The sequence below is a fragment of the Apteryx rowi genome, unplaced genomic scaffold, assembly GCF_003343035.1.
Source record: "Apteryx rowi isolate R43461 unplaced genomic scaffold, aptRow1 scaffold_6, whole genome shotgun sequence".
NCBI classification, from domain to species: domain Eukaryota; kingdom Metazoa; phylum Chordata; class Aves; order Apterygiformes; family Apterygidae; genus Apteryx; species Apteryx rowi.
The window spans coordinates 963,182-976,645 of NW_020450871.1; the positions used below are offsets into that span (position 1 = coordinate 963,182).

General features: G+C 45.7%; 1 protein-coding gene across 1 annotated transcript in view; it reads left to right on the top strand.

The window, feature by feature from the left end:
* CACNA1H (calcium voltage-gated channel subunit alpha1 H) overlaps positions 1 to 13,464 on the top strand; it is a 253,608-nt gene that overhangs the window by 199,930 nt on the left and 40,214 nt on the right. Inside the window, exons 14-21 of the mRNA XM_026083083.1 lie at positions 4,102 to 4,192; positions 6,501 to 6,709; positions 8,513 to 8,947; positions 9,668 to 9,768; positions 10,191 to 10,314; positions 10,455 to 10,523; positions 10,636 to 10,820; positions 13,257 to 13,383. Coding sequence (XP_025938868.1) covers positions 4,102 to 4,192; positions 6,501 to 6,709; positions 8,513 to 8,947; positions 9,668 to 9,768; positions 10,191 to 10,314; positions 10,455 to 10,523; positions 10,636 to 10,820; positions 13,257 to 13,383 — 1,341 coding nt within the window. The remainder of the gene's footprint in view (positions 1 to 4,101; positions 4,193 to 6,500; positions 6,710 to 8,512; positions 8,948 to 9,667; positions 9,769 to 10,190; positions 10,315 to 10,454; positions 10,524 to 10,635; positions 10,821 to 13,256; positions 13,384 to 13,464) is intronic.

Consider the following 13,464-nt stretch of genomic DNA (forward strand, 5'->3'; position numbering starts at 1 on the left):
TCAGGAACAGCACACCGCCCTGGTGCAAATGGTGCAGTATTGGTGTGAGTGGGGGGGCCCTTGCAACCCCTTAAGCTCCCCACTCCCTCGGCAAGTCCACTCCCAATCTGCTTTCAGCGTCCTGAGAGAGCGAAAGCCATCATCCTCTGCCCTATCCTGCTCTTCTCCATCATCCTTTCAGATCAGAGCAAATCCATTTGGGGGAGATTTTAAATGAGAATAGTGATCCTGTTTCGTCTGTAAATATAATGATGTGTATGCACATATATATTTTCAGAAAAAGAGAACCTTTTCAAAGTCTTAGTGGAAATGGGAATGATTTTGAGACTTACGTAAAATCATCCAGTCCCAGTTCAAGCTAAGAATAGTGGTATTGAAAGGGCTTGCGTCACACTTTGGGATTTTTTAATTATTACTTCTTTACTTCTGCAACATGCAAGAAGGGAAAGTTAACTTAGCACTGAGTGGCTTTGGAGACACAGAGACTCGGAAAGAAAATGAGAAAATGGCTTCAGTTTTCACCGCCTTAGCTCCCAAGGGGAAGAAGAGAAAGAAACTTTATTTTTTTTTAACTTTTCATTTTTTCCCCAGAAATGGCATCATGCTCGTATTTGTTGTGTTTACATTACACTTAGACACACTGTCACTGACCATGGAATATAATTGAAATATTCATGGACCAACAATTCTCTTCTCTCAGCCAGCACAGTCATATTTATGTCCTTCAAGGATGTCTGGATAGATTCATTATTAAAACATCCCTCCCAGCTCCCTCCTAGCACTAGCAGAGGAAAATTAATTGAAACAACAGGAGCCAAGCCCCAGTTTGGAAAAAAACAACCCTGATCTACATTGCTCAGGGCTGTTTTATGGATGCTGAGGGCGATGGGTGCCACCTGCGCACACAGAGAGGACCCAAGTAGTCCAGCTCACTGCTTTCAAAAAACAACTCTGCACTGCATTAGTGAGCATCCTGATGGCTTGTGCAGCGTGGGCCATGCCCTGAAGATCCAGCACAGCTTACTAAGAATAGCTAGAAGGTCCTCTTGCAAGAGCAAACCTGTACACCATGTATCAGTGCCTTGAGCTGATGCTAGCACTGTTTATGTCTGAACTCATGAAGCTGTTTTCTGTGTCACAGATCTCAGCATCCTCTGGCTCTGCTGTGGATCTATAACACCTTCACTATATTCCTGTGCTACTGCGACCTGTTGCAGACAGAGATGGACATTTTAGCCACTAACTTTGAAAGAGCAAAGCAAAATAATTATCAGTATTCCTCAAGGCTCTGCATTAACTGCTTTCTTCCTGCCCAGAAGGGGTTTTCCTCTAGGAAAGCTGCTAATTGTATTCAAAGTGCCTGTGCTGGACCTCAACCCTGCTAGAAAATGACACAGGCTGTAGCAGACTAACGTCTGTGGTAAAGTGATAGATTTTCCTGAATTGAATGGAGAGGCAACCAATACAGTTGGCCACATGGCAGCCCAGAGAGGAAATATTCAGTGACCAGACATATGTCAGATATTCTCAGACTCAACCAACCAGCAAAGCTGGGTGGAAAAAGAGGACATGCCAGGGAAACCCAAACAGATGATAACCAGCATGTGTGACCTGAACAACTGGAAACTGCTCCTGCTCCTCTTGATGCTGGTATGAACCACTACTGATGCTCACACCAAGGAGAAAACATTTGGGAATCCTGAGGACTCTCGTTTGCCTCTGGCCCTGTGGCTGGCTGTCCCTCTCTGGTGCGTAGAGGCTTCTTTTTTAGCTTGAGTAATCTCGCATTTAGACACAGAGAGCCCTTGCCCGTCTCCTGCTGCTGCTACACATGCAGCCCCCATGCCCCATTTGCATCCTTTGTTACCATTTGCTCTGAGAGAGAAGAAGTTTTCTCTGCTCTGCAACCTGGCAGGTTGCAGGTACCTTTGTACAGGTGCAGACCCCCATTCCTTACCTGCCCTCTCGGAGCTGGATCATGTGCTAATGTGACGCCAGAAATCAGCAGCCCTGTGCGGTATCCTCTGAGTGCCTGATTACAGACCTAGCCAAATGGATGTCGTTTTCTTGCTCGGACTTAATGGCTCCTTTTGGAGCTGTTACAAACCATGACTTAAATATGGAGCAGTTTTCAAAGCTTGTATTATTCACTCAGTGCTGCCTCAGAAAAGGCCAGCAACCACAGGCATGACATTTGCAGGACACATTTTGCTCTCCACTTCCATTTGTTATAAATCTTGACATTAAGCCTACAGGCTTGTCAGATGCCTCATAGCAAAGTATGAGCCATGCTAGAGAAAACTCTTTTCAGGGCTGTATTTCAGCTACAAGGACTTGAATCAAATCTTGCACTTATAAATGAATAGCTTAGCTCTAGTTGTAAACCAAAGACTGTTAAAGTCTCCTTGCACAACTCACAAGAGGAAGTATTGGTAGAGCTGGGATTTCTTTTCTTTTGTCATCCCTGGTTCTGCCAGTAGACGTTGGGAATATGTCAGAAATTTTTGTTTTGATCTCCTTAGTCTTGTCCTCATTCAGGGTGACTCTGTAAGCAGTTGTGGAAGATGTTGATGTGCAGTTCTCCTCCCTTCACTCAAGTCTGTCTTTCACTCAGATGGAGTGTGACTCCAGGTCAAATTGTGCAGCTAAGGGGGTACACGCTAGAGCCCTGAACCATCAGCAGTATTTCAGCAAGAACACTGTAAAAGGTTGTGATGTGAATCACAGAAAGATCTCAGCTTGATCTCGGTTTTGATTTGTCCATGGAGCAAGCTTGACAGGGGTATCCCTAGAAGAGAATAGGTATAATTAGCCACAAAGAACATGTTTAGTACAGACTATTCCTCATTTATGCTTAGGACAACAAGCAGCAAGACTTCAAACAGGACCATAATGGCATATTTGTACTTAACGTTGTTCCCATGTCATTTTGAAATTTACCCCAGAGCTGCTCTGGAAAAGCAGACAAACCTTCCAAAATTATGCAAATCTTTCAGCTACTCTGCACTATTACTCCTGCTCCAAAACAGAGAAGATGAATAGGGAAACTTAAGCCTTTCAGTCATCCTGTCTCTTTGGCTGCACCAGTTAGCAATACATCACAGATGAAATTAAGTTCACTGCTGCTTTAGCATCGTGTCTCTAGAAACCATGGGGATTTGTTCAGGCGTCAATTAAGGAACTGTGCTCCTTTTCCAGGATCAGCTGCTTTAATCCAACCATTTGGTACCAGTTTGCACAGCTTTTCTGCAGTCTTGATGGATCAAGCCAGAGTCATGCCGAGAGCCTGCTGGATTCCTTCCCTTCCGCTGACTCCATGGCAGAGGAGAACCTGACAATAGCTCTTCTGCCCCGGGCTTGTATATTATTTAGGCTGGTCATTTTGGTAGCAGAGGCAGATATGTATGAAAGGGAAAAATAGCCACAGGAAGCACTTAAACAGACATTCAGGAGGAAAGCCAGTCCAAGGGCTCTTGGCTATTCTCTGTCCTGGTGGTGCCGTGTTGCCAGGCAAGCTGGCCTGCTTCTCTTCTGCCTCAGCTTCAGTGTTGCCAAGAGATTTCCCAGTGCAGTCTCGATTACTAGCCAGCGTGAAAGAAGCAAATCAGGGCTGGGTTTTCAGATCGAGGTTGAATTTACAACACTGTCAAATGAAAAAGAAAAACCCTGCAACATCCTTTGACATTAAAACCTAAGTGCTTTCAGCTGGGAACATGGAGAGAACAAATATGGAACCCTGCAATGTCAATTTTTCTTAGTCACTTCTCTGATTACAGCTGCGCTTTCATGTTCTCCCCTGGGACACACTGTTCAGTGAGGCTGGACACAGTGTAGGAAATGCAACGACATTGCAGGAATAGTATTCACAACCACAACATCATCCTTTCTGTCCAAGTAAGAAAATGAATCAAAACAGGGAAGAGGGACTTACCCAGGGTCATTCGTAGGGCAGTGTCAAGGGAATTTGCCCTCCTGGTTCTTGGGGCTGTGCTCTAACCAAGAGGAGCTGAGGTATCTCTGAGCTGCTAACTAATCCAAATGGCCTTTGTGCTAAACTTTAATTGCAATAAGATCTGTTAATTACCCTTCACCTCTCTACAGGGTGATGCCAATAGGTCAGACACAGATGAGGACAAGAACTCTGCCAACTTTGATGATGATTTTGAGAAGCTGAAAGACCTCCGAGCAACAGGTAGGATTTTGCTTCTCTTTTTCTCTTATGAATTAGAGCTCTGCTACAACCCTGCTTCTGCAGTCATCTTTTCCTCAAAATTTATGGAGGAAAGCGGAAGATTTTTATTTAGTAGCTAATTTATTTGGAAATTAATCTGATAGCTATGTTAACAGGGCAGCTATGCAAAAAGTGTTGAGAAGGCTTAGAAAAAAACTCGAAAGTTAATATTTCCTTCAAACAGATACTTTCCTAATTTTTAGCTGTACAAGAATATTTAGTTATGTCCCATCTTTTCTTCTGTATCATTATCACAGAATGGTTCACTGACAGCAATATTCACAAACTACTTCTCAGCAGCTTTTCAAATCAATCATGTTCTCATCTGTTCTCTTTGGTTTCTCACACAAATGCATCTAGGTGAGGTTTGATTGGTGGAAATGTTGCTGTTTATTTGTGTTATAGGAGGTCACTGCAACTGTTTTGAAATAAGGTCACATTGTACTAGTGCACTATAAACATAGGATCATAGGAGACGGTCTTCACTCTGCAGAGTTTGCAAATAGGATGGGAAGGGATCAGATATTTAAGCACAGTAAATAGCATGATGGTAAACAGGAGCTGGCTTAGTTCCTCTGCATTTTTATTCTCAGCTTGGGCTTTTGTTAGGATTCCTTTAAATGCCTCTAAACCAGGATTCATTTCAGCTAAGGAAATGATATTGATTGTGGTGAGCAGATGGAATTTAGCTGAGGAAGGAGCGTAAGTAATTTGCCGGGGAAGCTAAGGAGACAAAGCTGGATCAGAGCGAGGTGATGGAGCTGTCCGGCCTGCAGATCAAGCAAAGATTCCAAACACCAAGCGAACAAATGAATCTCCATTGCAAACAGTTGGCAAGGAAGCCACAGCTTACATTTCCTTTAGCAACCATTTGCTGGGCAGCTTCAAGTAATAAGCGATTTATAGGTGGAGGAAACATTGTCACCTCTTCTCAGGTAATACAGAAATAGGAAATAGGGCTGAACTCTTCGTCAGTCAAAGTCCATGAATAATTGTGCGCCTCCATAAGCCTCGTAGGTGCCAACCAGTGACTAAAAAGCGTAAGGACATTAACAAATCTGTTACAAAGCTACTGGTCTGTAAACAGATGCACTGACGAGAAACTTGTGTATTGCAGATTAACAAATTTTGAATTCGAACTTCCACCCCTCAAAGGGAGTGACAATATTCCCATGGACTTCTGCGGTGCAGATCAGCCTTTGTGCCCAAGCCAGCAAGTAAACAGATGATACAAAGTATACAGCATTGCAAAAGCAGCCAGTGGAGGAAAAATAGCAGCAATAATGCACTCACCTGAATTTCTCATTGCAGTAACCAAACAAGGTGGACATGGGATCATTTCCCATTGCTACCTGTGAAAGTACAGGCTTGTCCTTCTCTCCCGCTGATGGCAAATGGTCCCATTCTTCCCCCTCCCTAACACCCTGGTTCTACAGTCATTAAAGCAGAATCCACTAAGCCCAGCAAAACAGGAGTTTGTTCAACTTAACTTTTGTATTTGTCATGGCTTTTGGTTCTGGGTGTTACGGCACTCAGTAGTGCTGGAGGTGGTGTGTTCTGTAGCCTCTGGTTAGTTTGCAGTGTGAATATGGTTGCTGCAGTCTGTAGCAAGGATGAAACAGCTTTCTGTATGAGTCTAACATTGTGTGGCTGCAACACCTCTCTAGAGAGGGCTTTTTACTTGCTGCACAGCTAAAATAGATGCTTTCTGCAATTACCACAGAGATCTGCTATTAGATTTCTCTATTACAGGAGGTTTAGCCTTCCAGGTGTGTGGATATTTAGAAGCCATTTCCATTTCCTGTCCCCCAAACAGATGACTAAAGACAATGACTAATGTTTGCTTAGTTCCTTCCTGATGAGGGAATTCGAAACAGATCAGAACTGCATAAAAATCTCTGTGGAAAAGTCTATGACAAGGAGAAGAGATTAATTTACCAGAGTGTATTTAGGCAGTTCTCAGTGTCCTTTCCCTGGTCTCTCCCAACACCAAAAAACTGTGACTCCACTCTCCGTATCCCAAGAAACACTGAGCAAAGGAAACTTTCTTTGGAGGCTAATGAGTTCCAAGCTCAGCCAGTGCTGAAGGCCTCTTAAAAGGTCTTGACATTTGCCTTATGTCTCCTATCAAAGTAGGTGGGTGATCTTAGCATTGCCCACAAAATTTGATCTCCTTTCAGCAAAGTCTCCAGAAAACCCAAGGAACAATGTCCATTTTGAACAGTGATTTCTGTAGCTGAGCCACCTCATGTTATCTCTCTCTTTCCAGAGATGAAGATGTACTCACTCGCTGTCACCCCGAATGGACACTTGGAAGGCAGGGGGAGCATGCCACCTCCTATAATTATGCGCACTGCTGCCACACCTATGCCCACGCCGAAGTGTTCCCCACACATGGATTCAGTGCACACTTTTGTGGACTCGAGGAGAGGGAGCAATGCTTCGCTAGACCCCTTGAGCTATGATCAGAAGTCCTTGGTAGGTTCCCAGTGCTAACAGCACTCCTTCAAGTGCTTGCAAGCAGCACAGACGATGTGTGTATTTATAGTCGGTTCTTGTTAAAGAAGATTGTCTGGTATTTCCCACTATATGTCTCTGTTTCCTGGTGCTGCCACAACTCAGCAATGCCAGCTGATGTGTTCCCACTGTGTGTACGTCGCTAGAAAATGGAGAGGAGTGTGGTAGAGGTGACAAGTAAGAGGAATGGGAGGAGGAGAACAGATTCAGGAGGGAGAAATGGAGGAGAGTGGTATGCTGGGGCAAGACAGTGACAACATGACAGTCAAGGACAGTGAGTATGTGGTGGGGGGAAACACAGATGCCCTGGGATTCAGGGTTTACTGCCCAGCATCGCATTGGGAGTTCATGCTAACCCACCTTACTGAAGGAAAGCGACCTGAGACAAGACACATTCATGCAGTTGCCCCAGCAAATCTCTCTGAGAAGAAGCAGCTGCCTTCTGCCAGCCACTCTGGTCATGCTGTGGTGTCTTGGAGAAGCTGTGTCAGGTGTTCCTGTGGAGCAGGTTGAGGCCTGGTTCCCTCCACAGTGTTTTAGGGTTACAGCTGGAACTCACTTGGGCACAAAGGGTGTGAAGCATTTGTCCCCACCAGCACAGCAGCTGAGCTCCAGTTATGGTTCAGCAACCCTTTTGGAGGGGAAACAGAGAGGAAGCGAGATGTGAGCTAACGGATTGCAACCAGGTGCTCGTGGAGGGGAGAGAGCTGGCTGGAGTAGACTGCTTTGGCAAATGATTTCATCTTGCCTGCACCAGGAGAGCAGGAGGGCAGCTCTGTGAAAACAGAGGGAGCAGAGTTAATAGACAAAGTGGATTGCTGCTGCTGCTTATCTGTCCTGTTCCCCTGCTCTGTAACTGCAATATCGTGTTCAAATCAAGGCAGCGGACCGTGAAGGCACTTCACGCAGAAACAGAGCCACTATCCCCTTTGGTAAGCTGCTTAGTCAAGGTAATGCTTTTGAAAAGAAAATAGAGATGACTCTGTTGTTTGCCTTGAGGTTTCATGGGATTGTGAGTTGCTGGAAAAGGTTGCTCGTGGTTTAAATCCTTTCTCTGAGAGCATGTCAGTGCCACCAGCCAAAGGAAGATGAAGCAGTCAGAGAAGAGTTGGCAAACAGTGGTGAGAAGGAGGAAGGTAGTTTGCCTTGTTTCTGTGCCAGGAGGAAGCCATGGAGGGAAAAGGAATTTTCCTTCTAGTTTTTCTGCTCTGACCTTAAGTGCTCTCACCCTGGCAACCACCTGCGAGCCAAAGTGCAGTGACACACCGATCACTGGCAGAAATTTGCTGTGAGAGACACACTCATTGCACCTCCTTACGCAGCAAATTAAAGAGAAGGTAATGTGAATGCAGGCACAATGTCCAACAGGCACTTGGGTGGCTTAAGTGCTGGAGCCCCTTTGGAAGCTGGGGGAGATATGTGCTGAAACCACTTTTGCAAGAGGAAAGAAAATGCCACTTTGTCGGTTGCGTCTCTGGGTTCAGTTTTTATGAATAACCGATGTTGCCAGTACCACAGGAAATCATGCAGCATAGGGAATTGGTAGGTGTGCTGCAGGTGTAGTTTAAAGAGTGTCTCCAGTGGGGGCTCAGCTGGGTGCTTGGCTCCCTTCTTGAGGCATTGACATGATAAAATCAGAGTTGTAAGGAAAGCTGGAAGGGGAAGACGACTTGCAACAGGGAGGGTCCTCCAATCTGGGCAAAATGCCGTTCTCTTTGGCCTCCTCCTGCAAATGAAACCTCAAATGCTTTCCTCCTCTCTCAGTCTAGCCTCCGCAGTTCCCCTTGTGCCAACTGGGGGACCAGCAGCAACTGGGGGAGCCGACGCTCAAGCTGGAACAGCCTGGGCAGAGCCCCGAGCCTCAAAAAGAAGAACCAGTCAGGAGAAAGAGAGTCCTTGCTCTCAGGGGAGGGGAAAGGCAGCACAGACGATGACTCCGATGATGCCAAGTCCAGCACGGTCAGCAGGGCCTCACTGCACCGCCGGGCAGAGTCCCTGGACTACCGCAGCTCCCTGGACCTGCCCGAGCTGCTCCAGCTGCCTACCATGCGCCACTCGCTCAGTATCAGCCCTGTGGCCGTTCTGCCTGCCGAGTACCAAGACTGCAACGGCAAGATGGTGCATGTCCCCAGTGAGTTCTTCCTGCGCATCGACAGCCACAAGGAGGATACATTGGACTATGAGGATGACATGGAGGATGTGAGTTCAGGGGGAATTGGGTGCTCATGTGTTAAGATACTTTTCCACTCCAGGAAGGCTGATTAAAAATCCAGCTCAGGCTCAGATGTGTTGCTGCCTAATAGCTGGTGTAGACAAAATGAATGAAGATTTGAAGGATGGGCCTCCATTTCCCAGAGAGTTTTGTTAACTAATGGGGTGGGGTGTTACATTTCAGTGGTCTCCAACAAGGTAAAACCACAAGAGGATGTGCACACATTTGCCTGGTCTTTTGACTGACTGAGATTGTTCCTCTGGCCCAGCATGCATCCAAAATTGAGCTCTTTAGTTCACAACAGTTAGCTAGTGTCTTTGCTCACAAGAGCTAACTGTTCGGCATCTCATATGTTGAAAACCCAGAGAAAGGAGTATTCTCTCCATTACTTAATTTTTTGGTTGTTTGAGGTCTTTTTGGTTTTGACAGAACTTTGTATCTCAAAATGGTGCCTGCCCAGAAGTCTGGCTTTGTCATGTTCATATCTCACTGTAAGTCAGCTCCTTTCTTCCACCCCTTTCCTTTCTGGTTTTCTGGAAGAATGCAGCATCCCTTCCCCATGCCTACCCTAGCTCTCTCACAAATGCTGGGGCTCCCTGCAGGCGCTGTGAAATGCCAGGTACTGCCCCCTTTCACCGGGGGATTATGATGGCTGAAGAGGCAGAAAAATAAAAGAGGAAAAAAGGTGTTTCTTCTTTTCTCTGCAGAGTTACTGCTACCGGATTCGTAAAGTCCTAGAGCCCTACAAACCAGAGTGGTGCAAGAATCACGAAGATTGGTCCCTCTACTTGTTTTCCCCACAGAATCGGTAAGAAATCCCAGTGAAATGCCAGGGTTTTGAGGTAACTGAATACTGCATATTTAGCTAGCCTTTCCATGGGAAAAATTCCTCTTTGATGGAGAAGCACTGAGAATTTTAGAAATTTGACTCCTGATATTTAGGTAACATTTCTGTTATATGTGGACAGAATCACTGCATGGGTCTTTCCATGCCTGTGTAGGAAGAAGAATGGTTTAGCCATCATTAATAACATCCATCATTACATCTGTTTTTCTGCATTAATAATAATGGCTTCAGGAGTTAGTGCTTGTAGATAGACTAGCTTACCACCTGGGCTGATGCTGGTGACACAGCTGCCATGGAAGGCTTTTGAGGACAGGCCATTAGGATGGGAATCCCTTGCTGATCCAGTTATGTGAAGGACGTTTTTCTCCCCTTCCTTTCTGCAGGTTCCGAGTGATGTGCCAGAAGGTCATTGCCCACAAAATGTTTGATCATGTGGTGCTGGTCTTCATATTTCTCAACTGCATCACTATAGCGCTGGAGCGACCAGATATAGACCCACACAGCACGGTGAGTGCCTGAGTCATTTTATTGCTTGATTCTACACTCACATCTCAGTCTTGTCAGGGAAAGATCCCACGAGATGAAAGATGTTTATTTTCTAATCTCTTTAAATAACTTGCTACTTTCTGTTGCTCTATGTTTTACAGGAAAGGATATTCCTAAGTGTTTCCAATTACATTTTCACTGCAATCTTTGTGGCTGAAATGATGGTTAAGGTAATTACGTCTCCATCTCATGATCCTTGGTGAGACCTGGCAAAGACTGAAGACATGACATAGCTATGATTAAGCTGATTAGATTTAAATGTGCCTTTTCTCCTGGTTCTAGGTGGTAGCTCTTGGCTTTTTCTCTGGGGAGAACACCTATCTCCAGAGCAGCTGGAATGTCCTAGATGGAGTCCTGGTCTTTGTATCTATCATTGACATTATTGTCTCCATGGCATCGGCAGGCGGAGCTAAGATCCTGGGTGTCCTTCGAGTGTTGAGACTTCTGCGGACCTTGAGACCTCTCCGGTACTTTCAGCAATAGGGTGCCTGGGTTTGTTTTGTATTGACAGATCAAGGAGTTTGAAAAAAATGCACATGATCCATCAGGGCTTTGTTTATGACACAAAAAGCTGAAACACAGTATAGCTAGAACCATCTTTGGTGAGCTCTTATCTAGTGAAAGTGTTTGAAAACAGTGAAATTAGTTCTCGTATAATTCATCTTCACCAGCGTGGAGAAGGGTGGATGGAGTTTGGAGCAAGAAGTGTTATCAGACTCAGGCAGTTAGTGCAGCGAATGCCTCCTCCACTCTGCATTTTTATCACCGTTTTACAAATCAGTCTGTCTCCTCGTTAAACTGCACAACCACGCAGTCATTCCCAAGCAAGGAGGTTGCGTTGGCTAGGAGTGAATTTGCAATTGAACAGGTGCTGACAATAATTTGATAAGCTTCAGCATCTATACCTGCTCTCCTGTGCCTGCATATCTAACATCACTGCAAAACAATTTAGTTCTCAGCTAGGAAGAAGGGAGACGCTTTCAGTATTTGAGAAAAGGAATAAAGGCAATTTGTATTTTGTTTACGATGATGCAATAATAAAGGGAAAAGGAGAGTGTTAATGCTTGGGGGATTCTTATCAGCTCACAGCTCCTGCTCCGCTTCCATCCTGCTCAGCAAGAAACACAAGCCTTTTTTCATGAAATTTCATTAGAAATAAGATAGGCCCCTCCAGAGACCTGTGGGCTTTCTGATGAAAAGCTGCTTGCTGCTTGCTTACGAGAAGAGGCAATCTTGTTTAGGCCCATGACCGTCAGAGCAACAGCTATTTGTCTGCTGCTCTCCATTTCCTTAGTGACAAGTAGCTTTGTGAGTGTTTCTGTCTTCTCTCTTGCTCCCACGCCCTGTTCTGCTGGCAGCATCGCGGTCCCCTTGCAGTGCAGGCTCATCAGGAACCTGCTCAGGGTCGCCTTCGCCTGACCTGGCAGGTGCCTATCTGACAAATATAATTAGGAACAGAAATCAGGGCACGGGCAGTTCATAAGCTCAAGTAAGGGGAAAGGGGGGAATTAGTCTGAGAAAATAGCTAGGCCAGAGCCTATTAACAAAGAGGAATTAATCACCCCTCACGCTGGCTCTACTTACTGTGGCCTCTGCTAGGTGTACTCCAGGGACCATGCCTAACACTTTGTAGGTGCAGACTGTCACATTACTTGCTACTGAAAAGACCCTGTTGAAATGCTTTTCTTCTAGAGGAAGGATCAGCTGCCTGAGGTTACCTAGTGATGGGCACCGGCAGGCTGTCAGCCTCGGCTGTCTGCCCCCCGTCCTTGCAGCATGGGTCTCTGCTCTTTTCTCTGCGTTTGGCAGGCATGAAAGCATCATTAGCCATGCAAGTTGAGGTTACCTGCAAGGACTCTCACTCTCTCCTCCCTGTAGACCCCTCCTAAAAAAGCCTTGATGTTCTTCAGTCAAAACACCCACCTTCCTGGAAAAGCTCACTCAGGCTTGTTACGCTTGTGTGTGCAAACACATTTTTCAGACCCCTATGGGAGAGCCATTCACCAGGCACTCACTCAAACAGAAAAAGAAAACACTTGCTTTCCATAATACCCAAAACCTGCTTTAGGCCCTGCTCAGAGCATGTCTGGCCTCCCAGCTGCCTCGCAGCAAGCAATCCCTGCTCTCTTTAATGGGATGACCCTTTGGCTATGGAGCTGTTGGTCACAAGTCTCTGTTGGCCAAGAATCAGTTCAGGAACTAATTAGGAAACAAACTGAAATGACTCCATTTGAAATGGTGTCACGGGGCCCAGGCTGGTAGGGCAGGTGAGCACTTAAGTGTTGCCTTTGAGAGCTCGGGGAGTCCCACTGATGGCAAGGTAAGCACATGATTTAGAGCCTTGTTTTTGAGGATGGTGGAGCACCTGGCAGGATGAGCGTTGGATTCACCTACTTTTCCAAAGAGCCCTTTTCAAGGACCTCACTTGTGCCTGTGTTTCTCCCTCTATAAAATGAGGACGAGACATGTTCTCTAGTGCCAATGTAAAGCTCTTTATACATGTAGTGTTTAAAAGCAGGCTCCTGCCTAGCATGTGCTCCTCCACTAGGATCAGAGAGGGCTTGGAGGGGACCAGCTTTCTGGAGCAAGGTGCAAATAACCCTGCAGTGGGAACCTGCGCGATAGCCTGCCTGTGAAGAGTATTCCTCCTCACTGTTCTCAGTAAGCAATTGCCCAAAACCCTGCCAACATGATTTACACCTCTTACACTTTTAATTCCATCTAATGTAACTGTAGATGTTTTGGTTGTCCAAATAAGTCACTAATCATCTCTGAATAGTGCCTGCAGATAGAGGAGGGTGGTATTAGTTTTACTGCAGCCCAAGCCAAGGAGGAAAAGCAACCATGTAGTAACAGGACGTGCATAAAAACTAAAAGCTTTATTGTTCCACCATGTTTTTCAGAGTCATCAGCAGAGCCCCAGGTCTGAAGCTTGTGGTAGAAACCTTGATCTCCTCCTTGAGGCCTATTGGGAATATCGTTCTCATCTGCTGTGCTTTCTTCATTATCTTTGGGATTTTAGGGGTGCAGGTACAGTATTTCCCAAACCTCTTGCAATCTGCAAGTGACTGCTGCAAAAGAGAATCTGTTTTTCCCACCACCTGGGGTTAA